Here is a 13,336-nt window from a genome sequence, read left to right on the forward strand (position 1 = left end):
GGAGTTAAGGCACTAATACAGCCATATCCTGTTTGTACGTTTCTTCAGAAAACAAAAGATGTATGCCAAATCCAAATAAGACAGGATATGTAAAATATAATTCATAAATATTTCCCCAGTTACATGCATACATTCATTTTTAGTGACACAGATGTTATAGAGTGAGGGGTTTTAGGTCAATGTCCTACCTAGATAAAACAGCTAGAATTTGTCCCCAATTTGTGTGAGCCCTTATGATTTCAAGTGCTATAATGTATCTGCTTGCATGAGACTATTGCATTGCCTTGAAAACTAGGTTTTCAAGTGCTAGCTTTCTAAGAGGAACTAGGAGCCAGTAGCATGTAATGATTATCAAAAGGCATATTTTCAAAAGGTAAAATTAACATTATAAGTTTTGATGCCAAATAGGACCAGAGCAGCCACATTTCATGTATGTTTCAGTTGAATTCTGAATTGGGCACTAAACAAAAAGATGTTCCTTTTAAACTGTCATTTGGTTAGTTCTTGTAAAGACCATAGACAACACCCCTCCCTCATGAGTACCTTACAAGCACATCTCTTCTTGAAATTTGAAATATCTAAGGATGATAGCAAGAATTCACTGGAAGTTCCTGAATTTCCTCATGTTTTGATTTCCTGTAAAACAAACCTAATTGATACTTGACAGCTTTTCAAAGTTGTAAGGTTTTATAAGTGGTTAGAGAGCCTTCTATATCTGGGGTTTCATCAGAATTTGTGACATTTTGCATAATGTTACAAGAGCAATTGGTGCATCGGAAAAATCAGCTATAATGTTTTCAGGAATTTCTTAGAACCGTTACATTTTCATTAATCAACATGGCTTTGTTTAAAGCCTCATGTAGCCATAAGGCTCAAACATTTAGTTGTAGAAATTGACTGCCTTGATACTTTTGTCAAGCTCATTCAAGAGGTTGGGATGTGTATTTGTGTAGAAGCAATGTAGATGACTAATACATTATTCTAGTTAGAAATCTTCTTGAGATATTGAATGATTTCTGGTTATTTGACAGTGAGAGATGCATTGGAATAGACAAACGCTGGACATTCCTAGTATTTGTCAACCTTTCTTGGCTTGGTGTTCATTGTATTGATAACAAATAGCAGTGAAATATATTAATATTAAAACTACATCAGGAATGTAGAGATATTTGCATTTTATTAGCTTGTTGATATGCAAAGAGCCTGAGCTGCATTGCCAAGATCTAGTTAACTCTTTGTATAGTGATGCAGGGCTGTAACTTTAGTTCATGTGCCTTGATAATGATATTGATAGGAAAGGAAGATATTACCGGCTGCACAGATTGAACTGTGTAGCCAGAGGTCAATGTTGATCATGCAGACTAGTACAGGGAGAAAAGAGTGGTCAGTCTACTGCAGGCCAGTATTTTGTTCTGACCTATGGTCAGTACTAGAGGCTACAAAGGAAGCGTGTTACAAAACAAGTATAAACTATGAATGAACACCATTCCCTCTGTTGACCATGTTGTCATGCCACATATTGAAAAATGTGTATGTTTTCTAATCTCACAGGGCTAGAGCAGGCCTGCACAACTTGTGACCCCTTGTTTACAATGATGCCAGTTCTCGTCTGAATGTTACTGCTGTCTTCTGAGGCCTGCCATGAGCTTGAAACCTTTCCTTTTGTTTTTGCAGTCCTAAACAGGCAGCAAAAGCAAGTGGTTTATGAAGCCACTAATGGGCTCCCATGTGTGGCTGGAGGTGTATTTGTCTTTTGGGTCACAAGTTGTGTACGTGCTTTTCCATAGACTGTCTTTCTTGTAGAAATGGAGACAATGAGAAGGTTTGCCTGGCGCCTGTGTTGTTATTTCCTTGGCGGCAGGCAAATACCTTTCTTTTCCCCTAGGCATTTTAGAGACCTAGTTCTGGATTTTTATGGCTGTTTTATTGATTCCATCCTGTGCTTTTTGTTGTGTTGTGTTGTGTTGTATTGTATTCTTTTAAATATTTGTATTGTATTTTATATTTTTAAGTGTTTGTATGACATTTTAGTCTCTGTTTGTAATCCTCCCAAAGAACATTGGTTATTGGGCAGATATAGCGGTGGAGATGATGATGATGCCAGCCTATGGTCCAGTACAGCACAGTCTCTTGTGTACCTTGGCCCTTGTGTACTACAGTGTAAATGAGTGCCTGTAACTCAAAGCAATTATTGGCAGCACTGCAAATAGTGTCTGTAACAAAAAGAGGCCTCTAAATAGGTTGACAGAATCACTGGCCTGGGAGATGAAAAAACCCTAATAAGTCACCTAGCCCTTCTTCCACTAATGTGGAATTGTTCCCTACTGCATAGTTCCTAGTCTTGTTGCACTGCTTTGTCTGCACATAATATCCTTCACTTGATGATGAGATGTATATCTTGGGTCTTGACTGCACTCTAGAGACTTGTTGCAATTGCTTAATGGCAGAGAATTGGCCTAATATCATTCATTGTAATTTTCTCTCCTCAACATGATAGTGGTTCAGGGAGATGTGGTGTGCAGTCTTTTGTTTCACAACTACCCCATGCATTCACTGAATGTTCAGAGAGGCTTTCGGGCCCACGTGGCTAACCTCTCCCATGGCCAGTGCTGTGCACTGTCTCCCCCCTCCCCTGATGAACGTTGGTTGGACATTTGTGCAAAAGAGTTCCCCACATGTACACATGCAGAGCTCCTAAACTTGAGAGGCGACCGTGATTGAACAGTGTCCCTCCCTAGCGTAGAGCTCTTAGTGCGGAGAACTCTTTCTCATGAAGGTCCAGCCAGCGCTTGTCAGGATGGCGGAAGGCTGTGTTCAGTTTGAGTGGCGGGTTGGGCTAGCCCTCATGGCCCTCCACTCAGAGGGCTTTGTGTGAACCCCCTAAGCAGTATAGCAGATAGAGTGTGGTACTTGGACCAAGCAGCTCAAGTTCCAAGGGATTCCTTTTGGCAAGAGCGGAGAAAGAAGATAATCACAGCAGGGTTCAAAATATTAAATCGCACACACAAAAATCAGTATAATTTAAGAGCATATATGGTGGACTGCATCCCCTTCCCTCCTTAAACAGTACCCTTGTTAAATCCATGCTCAGACACTTAGCTTCCTGGGTGATCTTGGATTGTTCTATAGTCTCAGCCTAGCCTACTTTGCAGGAGTGTTGTGATAAAACAGGAAAACCCTGTACTTGCTACTAGGACATACACATGATACATAAAGGCAATCAAACCCTGTTGTTTAGCATGGCAGTTGGCTGATGGTGGTTCAGTTCTTCACTTCTGGCTACTAGTTCAGATATCTGCACCCCCTGCGCCTTTAATGGATTATTGTTTTAAATGCTTTTATTTATATTATTGCATTGTTTTCCTTGTGTTTTACTGTTTTTATGTGCTGCTTTTTTTGCACTGTGGTTTTATTATTTTATTCATTTTGGTGGCCACCTTGAGGTGCTTACAAATTGCAGGATATAAATAAAAAGGGTGTGTATATGTGTGTGTGTGTATGCATGTGTGTGTGTATGCATGCAGGATTCACATTCATATAGTTGTGTGAACTGAAATAGTCTTGTCAAAAAAGTGAAACCAACTATACCAATTAAGTGGGTGAACTTTTAGTTTTTTATATGTGTTACTTTCTGGTATGTATTGTATTTAGATAGACTACTGGAGTTTACCTGCCAGCTTGGGTAGAAGTTTCTATTTTATCTGGGAACCTGAGTTCAAATAGGTACTTTAAAAAAATCTGCAAACATTAGTGGTGTTATGTGACACAGTGTACAAACCTATGATATCAGTGTGCTTTTGGGGTTATATGGTACATTGCTTTTGAAGCCAGTGTTTTATGTTTGGGGTATGCTATTATATGTTATGGTAGGAATGTTTTTGCTTATTGGTTTGTTGGCTATAGTAAAGTGAACTCCTTTTATTATTAGAGCTATGCACACACATTAGGAATGAGCTGCGTTGAATAAAATGGCACTTCGAAGTAAACATGCATAGAATTGGTCCATTAGTGTAAAGAGGCATAACACTTGCCCACTCCTAAATGCCAGGTTAGTTCATTGTTACATGTCAGATCTCTTTTTAATCAACTGTGATCTGATTGTATTGACTCATGACTTGCAATGGACTACAGCAGCCAGATTACACAAATTTTTCAGAGAAAGTGAGTTGTAAGTTCAGGATCTTTTGCTTAGGCAAACTGAACTAACATTTAAAATATATATATATATTTGTTTATTTTTTCTATGCTTATAGGAAGGATCAGCACCTTCTATCTCCTGTGAACTGCTGGTATCTTGTATTGACTCAGACGCGGAGAGAGAGCAAAGACCATGCTACCCTGAATGACATCTTCATGAACAATGTCATTGTCAGACTTTCTCAGATCAGTGAGGATGTCATCCGGCTGTTTAAAAAGGTAAATAAACCTTGGTGTGTCACTTAATGGTTGCCCTTCTGAAAAACTAAGGGTCAAACCCAGTGCAGCTAGAGTCAGTTTTGACACTCTGCCCAGCTAGAATGCTTAGAAAAAATGTCCCTAAGCTTTCCAGCCATGCTGTGGTGACAATGGGATCCAATTGCACTGGGGAATGGAAGAGATAAGCTCCCTATTGAAATTTCCCTCTTTTTCTTTAATTTGTTGTTGTTGTTGTTGTTCAGTCATTCAGTTGTGTCCGACTCTTCGTGACCCCATGGACCATAGCACGCCAGGCCTTCCTGTCCTGCGCTCTCTCCCGGAGTGTGCTTAAGTTCATATTCATTGCATCAGTGATGCTATCTAGCCATCTCATCCTCGGCTGGCCCCTTCTCCTTTTGCCTTCAGTCTTTCCCAGCATCAGGGTCTTTTCCAGAGAGTTTTCTCTTCGCATTAGGTGGCCAAAATATTTGAGCTTCAGCTTCAGTATCTGTCCTTCCAATGAGCACTCAGGGTTGATTTCCTTTAGGATTGACTGATTTGACCTCCTTGCAGTCCAGGGGACTCGTAAGAGCCTTTTCCAGCACCACAGTTCAAAAGCATCAATTCTTCGGCGCTCAGCCTTCCTTATAGTCCAGCTCTCACAGCCATACATTACTACTGGGAAAACCATAGCTTTGATTAGACGAACCTTTGTCGGCAAGGTGATGTCTCTGCTTCTTACTATGCTGTCTAGGTTTGCCATAGCTTTCCTCCCAAGGAACAAGCGTCTTTTAATTTCATGGCTAGTCACCGTCTGCGGTGATCTTGGAGCCCAAGAAAGTAAAATCTGTCACTTCTTCCATTTCTTCCTCTTCTATATGCCAGGAAGTGATAGGGCCAGATGCCATGATCTTAGTTTTTGTAATGTTGAGTTTCAAACCAGCTTTTGCACTCTCCTCTTTCACCCTCAACAAGAGGCTCTTTAGATCCTCTTCGCTTTCTGCCGTTAGGGTGGTATCGTCTGCATATCGGAGGTTATTGATAATTCTCCCAGCAATCTTAATTCCGACCTCTGATTCATCCAACCCGGCATTTCTCATGATGTCTTTTTCTTTAATACCACATTGTAGAACATACCTGTGTCATGACATCACATCACTGTGTGTTTCCCTGGGCAAATTAAAAAAAAAAAAATTGCCTGGTGCTGAAAAGCCATTGAGGTTGGTACCAGGTGAGCTTCTCAGGGAACAACATTCCATATATGAGATGCCATGACCACAAAAGCCCCCTCTGGCCACCAGCCACCTCACCTGAGATGTTAGGGAGTTTTTCTGCCTCTTAAGAAACCTATGTGGCATTTGTTGTATTGAAAAATCAAATTCCTATGGAACAAAAGGGTGCAGTATTGTAGTGTAATTAAATAACTGGATTTTAGTATTTTTTTATTTTTTTATTTTTTACATTTGTATCCCACCTTTCTTCCGTCATGGAACTAGATGGCTACATGTGGTTCCCAGGTGTTCTCCCCTCCAAGCTCTGACCAGACCCAGACCTGTGTAGCTTCAGCAAGGTGGCTGCCTCATGTGCCTTCAGACTATGGTAGATCTAGACAATAGTCTCAATGGCACTGAATAGTCCCCGGAGCCTTACCTGCTGCCCTTCTCTGTTTAACTTGCAATGTATTATAGGTATGGCTGCCTTTGAAAATGGTCTGTAAAAACAGGGCAACCTGATTGTTAATGGGGCTGGTTGATATGATCACATTAGGCAAGTACTTTGCCATCTTCACTGGCTGGCTGTCCATTTCTGGGTGCACCTCAGGGTTCTGGTTTTCACTTTTAAAGCACTAAATGCCTTGGTGCCAGGTTACTTGAATGAGTATCTCCTCTAGTACTTACCTATCTGGTTCCCAAGGTCATCATCATCTAGGACCTTCTCCAAGTGCCCCCATCAAATGAGGCGAGGAAGGTGGCTACACGAGAATAGGCCTTTTTTATGGTGGTGTCAAGTTTGTATAATGCCCTTGCCAGAGAGGCTCACGGACACCTACATTTGGGGCACCTTTTTATTTTCCTGGACATTTTAGGAACTGTTTTAGAGGCTTTTGGTGGTTTTAGATCTTGTTTTATCCCTGCTGCTGGTTTTACTTCTGGTTTTATGATGTGCTGCTACTGTTTTATCTTGTTTTTATCTGACTAATTTTATCATTGTTTTATTGCTACTTTGTATTTTATATTTTTAATTTGTACACCTCCCTCAGAACTTCAGTTATTGGGCAGTTTAAAAATGTGATAAATAAATAAACTTCGTAGGCATAGCTGTGATGATATTTAGGACTAGGCTTTAATTAGGATTTAGGTTTCAGAATAGAGCTAGTCTACAGACTAAATATAAACTAGGAGTAGGCTGGCTGTGGATGGAGGGAAGCCCCATCAAAAGATGCTTTGAGTCTAAGATGACACGAGTTAGAAACATCCAAAAACAAACATCTCTTGTGAGATTTTACCCATAACTCTGTGTGTGTGCGCGCGTGCATGTGTGAGAGCCAGCGTGGTGTAGTGGCAAGAGTGTTGGACTAGGAGCTGGGAGATCCGGGTTCTAGTCCCCACTTGGCCATGGAAGCTCACTGGGTGACTTAGGGCCAGTCACAGACTCTCAGCCCAACCCACCTCACAGGGGTTGGGAGCTGGGAGATCCGGGTTCTAGTCCCCACTTGGCCATGGAAGCTCACTGGGTGACTTAGGGCCAGTCACAGACTCTCAGCCCAACCCACCTCACAGGGTTGTTGTTGTGAGGATAAAATGGAGAAGAGGATAATGTAAGCCGCCTTGGGTTCCTTGCAAGAGGAAAAAAGGCAGGGTATAAATGCAATAAATAAATAAATAAAATGTGTGTGCGCGTACGTGTGTGTGTGTGTGTGTGTGTGTGTAAAAGAGACAGAAAGATCCCTTTGTTTGGCTTAAAAATCATTATTCTCAAATCCCATAGAGAACTTTAGCTGCTGATGTTATTTTGCTTCTTACACCTCCTGCCCATGTGTCCATCCGCTTCCACTCAGTACCAAATGTGAGTCAAGATTCAGAAATCTGAGGCTTTCTGCCTGCCGGTGACTGTCATGGCAAATCAAAAAACAGCCATCATCTTTTTTCTCTTCACCAGAAGTGGATGATAATTGCAGGCATAATAGCCCCTTAGAAGGGGAATATGCACGCCAAATGTCAGAAAAATAGGTCCATGAACAATAAAAATAAAAGCATGTTATAATAACAAAACTGTGGCTGCACTAATAGCAGCGAATCTCAAATGTGAAGTGCACCTTATGGATCTAGATTTAAACTATGATAATTTTATAGCATTTTACGTGATGATTATGTTAACAAATATTTTTTCCCTGTTCACCAAGCCAGTGCTTTTCTCTTCGTGTACCCCTTTTCTCTTCTTTTCTTATATCCTTTGGGTGGGTTATTTCATTGTAAATCAGAATTGGCGACATCTATTTTACCATGTAAATATTGACACAGTTCCAGAATGTGGAGTGTTACCTTTGTAGTAGGTCAAACTTAGGCCAGCCCCATGTCACAGTGTTAGAGGCATTACTTTTTATAAAAAGTGACATCTTTTCATAGCATCATAGAATAGCAGGGTTGGAAAGGGCCTACAAGACCATCGAGTCCAACCCCCTGCTCAATGCAGGAATCCAAGTCAGAGCAAGTGTTATAAAAATTGCTTGGCCTTGACTTCTTCAGCTGTTTGCTTCTTGGATGTTGGATGTTGGCTCTTAGGCAGTTCCTTTGGAACCACAGATTATTCTGTCATGACCAATGGATCTGTATTTATATTATTCCCTCTGCTAACTTCCCCTCTGCCATGCCCTGAACTGATGTGATCTTGGCATCTACAGAAGTAACATTAGCTGTGACTCCATCTGCAGCCCCCCATGCCAAACACCTGCTTCTAATCAGGGTAAAGCAGCATTATTGAGCCGTGTGTGTGCATCTGAGATTCTATTCACAATATTTCCCTTGAGGTTGACGTCTCAGTACAGCTTGCGCATCTCTGGAAATGATGGTGAGCTAAATCCATTTTTAAAAAAAGGCTTATTCAGTGTTGTAATTTGCCATTATTGTGTGTGTATGTGCATGTCTTACATTTCAGAAGCTAGTCTTTCTAGGCTTTAAACCCTTGTGTAAGAACACTATATAGTCCAGCCTTTGACAATGAGCCTTTAACAATGAGGACGCACTACCATATCAGTGATCGTGTATTTATGTATTTTATTGTTGTAAGCCGCCTTTGGAGGGCTTCTGCCCTGAAAGGCAGCCAATAAATATTTTAAATAAATAAATCGGCCCATAAAATTAACAACATCTGTGACAAAGTAGTCTTGTGACTATTTATTTTATAATGAGAGCCCTTTTCACAAGTTACTATCTCCTAGAATGGCTAGACATTTTCAAAATTTTGTCCTTGCAATTTTACCACACGGGTATGTTTTCATGTAGTTTATTAAGAAAAGGTATCCACTGCCTTTTCCAGCCATGACTGCTAATGTCAGCCACACTGAGAAATTTTTAAAAACTGAACACAAAGGGTTGGATCCAACCATCATGCACCAGGACTTCTGCTCATGAAGTGGAGCTTCAGTTCATGCAGCTGGGCTTCTCCTGTTCTTACCCCCCCCACACACAGCCTCCCCTGCATACCCCAAACTTGCTCTGGGAGGCCCCCAATCCACCAGAGCAGATTTGTGGGAAGGGGAAATCCATTCTGCTAGTGATTTCTGTTCCGCTGGCAAATGATCAGTGTTGGATCATAGCCAAATGCAAGATCATGTTACCATGTGAAAAGTGAGCAAGGAGGTAATCTGGCTCTTCTTCTTCAAAATGGTTGTGTGAATAAGACCTGTGTCCATTGCTTAAGCTAATACAAGATGGTTTCCTTGAATAGACTTTTCAGCATTGTATGCAATTCTTCTCAGCTCTTGTTCTGGAGAGACTGCACTCAAACCCATTTTAATCGAAGTTATGTGAGCTGGCTGGCACTAGAAGGGTTAAGGAGTTCTCTAATTGTTCCGCAGCTGTTGAAGATTGCTGTGATGGTAAATTGGAGTAACATTTTGCTTCAAATATGTCACTTTTAATTTCCCCCTTTGAGCCATTATTAATAGGTTCTGACATCTTGTGGGGACATACATACAGGAATGGTAATGTGTAGCAAATTTCTCCATTGCAAATGGGTATTTTCATTGTGTAAATATAAACAATTGCCATAAACAGAGGGATGCATAATACATCCATAATTGGTACATGTTTGATTAGCCTCTTGCAATATGTTACTGGTGTTTATCGTTCGAAATTTTTCTGCTTTAGCTGCCTTCAGATCAGCCATCATTTGCCTTTGTCAATGGGGCTGAAAATTCATTCAGTTTTATGTGGGATCGTTAAGATGGCAGAATTATTCAATAACATGTAGATTGTTCATTGAGTAGACAGGGTGATAATCATTTACTAAACCAACATTTTAAATGCCTTCAGTGAGATAACCTGTATGCATGAGCTAGGAAGAGACTGCCAATAAAGCATGGTACTCTCCTTTTTCAGGTGTTCTTAACACCCCATTCCTTGTTATACTTCCACTATTGTTTAAAAAAGGACCATCTCACTTTTGTCTCAAGTTTTCTATTCTCCCATCCTACCTTGATCTATGACAGAAATTATGGATGGTCTTTGAAGTGCCACAGAGGCCATTTCAATCCATAGTTGAGCTCAAGGCAAACAGTGTTCAGCAGTGTTGTTCTCTCTTCCTGGATTTCAAGCAAGGGTCTTCATCAACTCCCTGGTATGCGGTGTTTTGGAGGCTTTCCTCCTAAATCTAGTGAAAAGCCTATGTGTTCATTCTTGCATCTTTTGGTGGTCAGTTCTACCCATATTGGAATTATTGAGAAAGCTAGAAAACCATGCACATAAGATGCTACTAGGCATCAACGTGACCTCACAAAATGTTGTTTAACTTTCTAATTACTCTTCATGTCTTTATAGATGTTTAAACTAGAACCTATTTCCATTTCTTGTGAGAAATGAGTATAGAGGTAAAAATACAATACTTTGTCTGTTTTCATAATAGACTAAATACTTGCTTTCCTTATCATCACTACAAATGTTCTTAGGGATCAGTAGTACACCACAGATGTACAAAACTGTTTTACAAATCTGAATTTTTAAAAACCTTTTTAAAAATTAGAACCTTCCAGGTGATCTAAGAAAACTGTGGGTTTAAAAAAAGGTTACAGCTGTTTACAGAGTTTATGTTGAACAATGCTATTTCATTTTTTGGGGTCATTTTGACCCCAATTTCATCTGCTGTTGTTTGCAAGTAATCCTCACCCCTTACCCCAACAGCTGGTCAGAGTTAACAGCAACCCTTAATCAACGACCTTTTAGATTACCCATTTTCTCTGTTTACAGAAAGATGTTTGCAAAATGTATTGTTGTGGATTGTTCTTAGGCATCTTTTTAACTAGTGCCTCAGAAGCTCAAAACCTAGGCCAGGCAGTGGCAACACCATATTTACAGGATTCTGGATCAAGAAATGCCCCCAGAGTTCTTTGGCCACAAATCCAGAACTGTCAACACTTCTAGTTTTAAAAATGTTGATACTTGCAAGTTATGTACCAAAGAAAGGAAGGAACGTCACCTTTCTTCAATGCATAAAGATGTAGCAATCTGAGACAATAAATCCAAGGCTAAAGTGATTCTTTATTATAATAAAACTAAAGACGGTATAGGCAATGAGTGCCAATGTAGTGTAATGGTTAGAGCGTTGGACTGGGACTTGGGAGATCTAGGTTCTAGACCCCACCCGACCATGAACCTCACTTGGGTGACTGACTTTGGGTCAGTCGCTAACTCTCAGCCTAAACTATCTCACAGGGTTGTTGTGAGGATAAAACAGAGAGGAGGAAGACACCTTGGGTTCCTTGCAAGAGGAAAAAAGACAGGATCTAAATGTAATAACAAATAAAAAAATTGTGACCATATGGGCTCTATATACAGTTCTAAATACATTATCAAATGGGAGCATGTTTTCTAGGCAATGGTAGTGTTTCTGGAACCCCCTTGTTAGCTGGTAACTACAAAAATGGCCTGCCCTGCTCTCATGCCTGTAACAGCAGTTTGATCTGCAGAAATCAGGAGTAAGAATGTTCAGGGCACGGAGATCAATATGCTTCGCAGGAGCTGGGGATAGTAAATATGTCTAGAAGAACAGACTGCATCAGGGAATCCTGGTATGTTCTTATTCTCTCCCTTATGATGATGTTTCAAAAACTCCAAATGAACCTTCATAGTTTTCCTCCCACATTTGGAAGTTTATTCATGCATTAAAAGTTGATAAATCTCACATTGAATGTGTTATCTATGGCCAAAGTGTATGGTATATCTGTTTTCTTCTTCAAACCATGTGTATGTATCACCATAGGGCAATTGTACACACAGTTATTTTGTTATATATACCTGTTGTGTATACATGCTTGGAAGCCACATCCTGTCACAGCTTCCAAGACATGTACACAGAGCTCAGCAGTTACATATGCAACTGGAATAAGTATCTACCCGTGGTTTTCAGTTTTTCCCCTACATAGGAAGTGCTTTTGTAGAAAGTCATAAAGTCTGAAGAAGCCCTTCTTGAGATCCTTAACAGGTGTAAACAATCCAGTGTTCACTGATGTGGCTGAAATATTGATCTACATGGATTGATGAGCTTACTTAGTGAAATTCATATAAAAGGAAAGAACTAATCTAAGGACACTTCCTTAAACTGAAGCCTTTTCTTCCGCAGCATTCTACCACAGTTCTTTCTACTTCCATTATAACCTGTTTACATAAAAACAACAACCCACCCTACTTAAACTGGGTGTGAAACTGAAGAAATCCCCACTATCAACATAACTTGGGATGTCATCCAAGGCAGATGGGCAGACAACAAGACCTGATAGTTTGGGGCATTAAGTCTCACTCCCCTTCATTATTGGAAATATGCAGATTTTATAGGATACTACTTATCCTGGGTGCCATTATTTCCAAAGTGCCCTTCCTGCCATTGCTGTTCTGCCATGGTTTTGGAGAACAGGCATGGGAAAGGAAGAAAAAAACACCCATTCACCTGCTGCTGCTAGTAGCCAGCCATAGAGGTTGAGAAACATAACCAATATAGTTCCACAAATAGCTTGCCACTTCAAGTACCTATTGGGATGGAGTTATTGGATATGTTTGGGATGAAGGTGGAAGGGACATAGTGGTGCTGGTATATGTCCATAGCCACCAAGGTACATGGGAATATTTTGGCTTGGTTAGATTAAACTGCAATGTCTTGCACTGGTTAGATGTGGAGAGAGTGGATAGGAGGAAATGAGATAATGCAAAAGAAGGAAGTGGACACAGAATAGACATCTTCTGTAGGACAGAATTAAAGACTGCTAACTAGCCAAAGCAAAAAGGAGAGCAGATTGAATTTTAAAGAGGAGCCTTGTAGAAAATGGAAGATTAAATATAACAAAGCCAATAAACAAGCTAGGGATAACAAGGTAACCACTGTCTTCAGATAGGTGGCAGCTACATGGCTTAATCACAGTTGATTTTATGATGTGTAATGTTGTTTACACTTATGGTATGTTGGTGATTAGATGGAAAATGGAGAGTAAAGGACTAAAATCACCCCAATGGCTTTTTTACCCGCAATCTTAGACCTCTACTATACGATCATTATCTTGTCCTGTGTTTACTACTTTGATGTATTACAAAATTGGGTCCTTTATTTTAATGGGAGGATTGAAGACAGATTTCACAATGTATGACTGTGTCCTTAAATGCAAACAGTTTTCTTTGCCAGTTTTCTCCTTCAGCATGCCATCTTCAGCAGATAATAACCTAGATATTTGGCCGTC

At 40.3% G+C, this 13,336-nt stretch overlaps 1 protein-coding gene across 2 annotated transcripts in view; it reads left to right on the forward strand.

Annotated features, from left to right (window-relative positions):
• Positions 1-13,336, forward strand: part of SRGAP3 (SLIT-ROBO Rho GTPase activating protein 3) — a 298,364-nt gene that overhangs the window by 151,628 nt on the left and 133,400 nt on the right. For both annotated transcript variants that reach the window (XM_084840267.1, XM_084840268.1), the window contains exon 3: positions 4,254-4,416. In XM_084840267.1, the coding sequence (XP_084696393.1) occupies positions 4,254-4,416 (163 nt within the window). The remainder of the gene's footprint in view (positions 1-4,253; positions 4,417-13,336) is intronic.

The sequence above is a fragment of the Heloderma suspectum genome, chromosome 2 (assembly GCF_057233095.1).
Source record: "Heloderma suspectum isolate Gila_16-S chromosome 2, 16-S_ref, whole genome shotgun sequence".
NCBI classification, from domain to species: Eukaryota; Metazoa; Chordata; class Lepidosauria; order Squamata; family Helodermatidae; genus Heloderma; species Heloderma suspectum.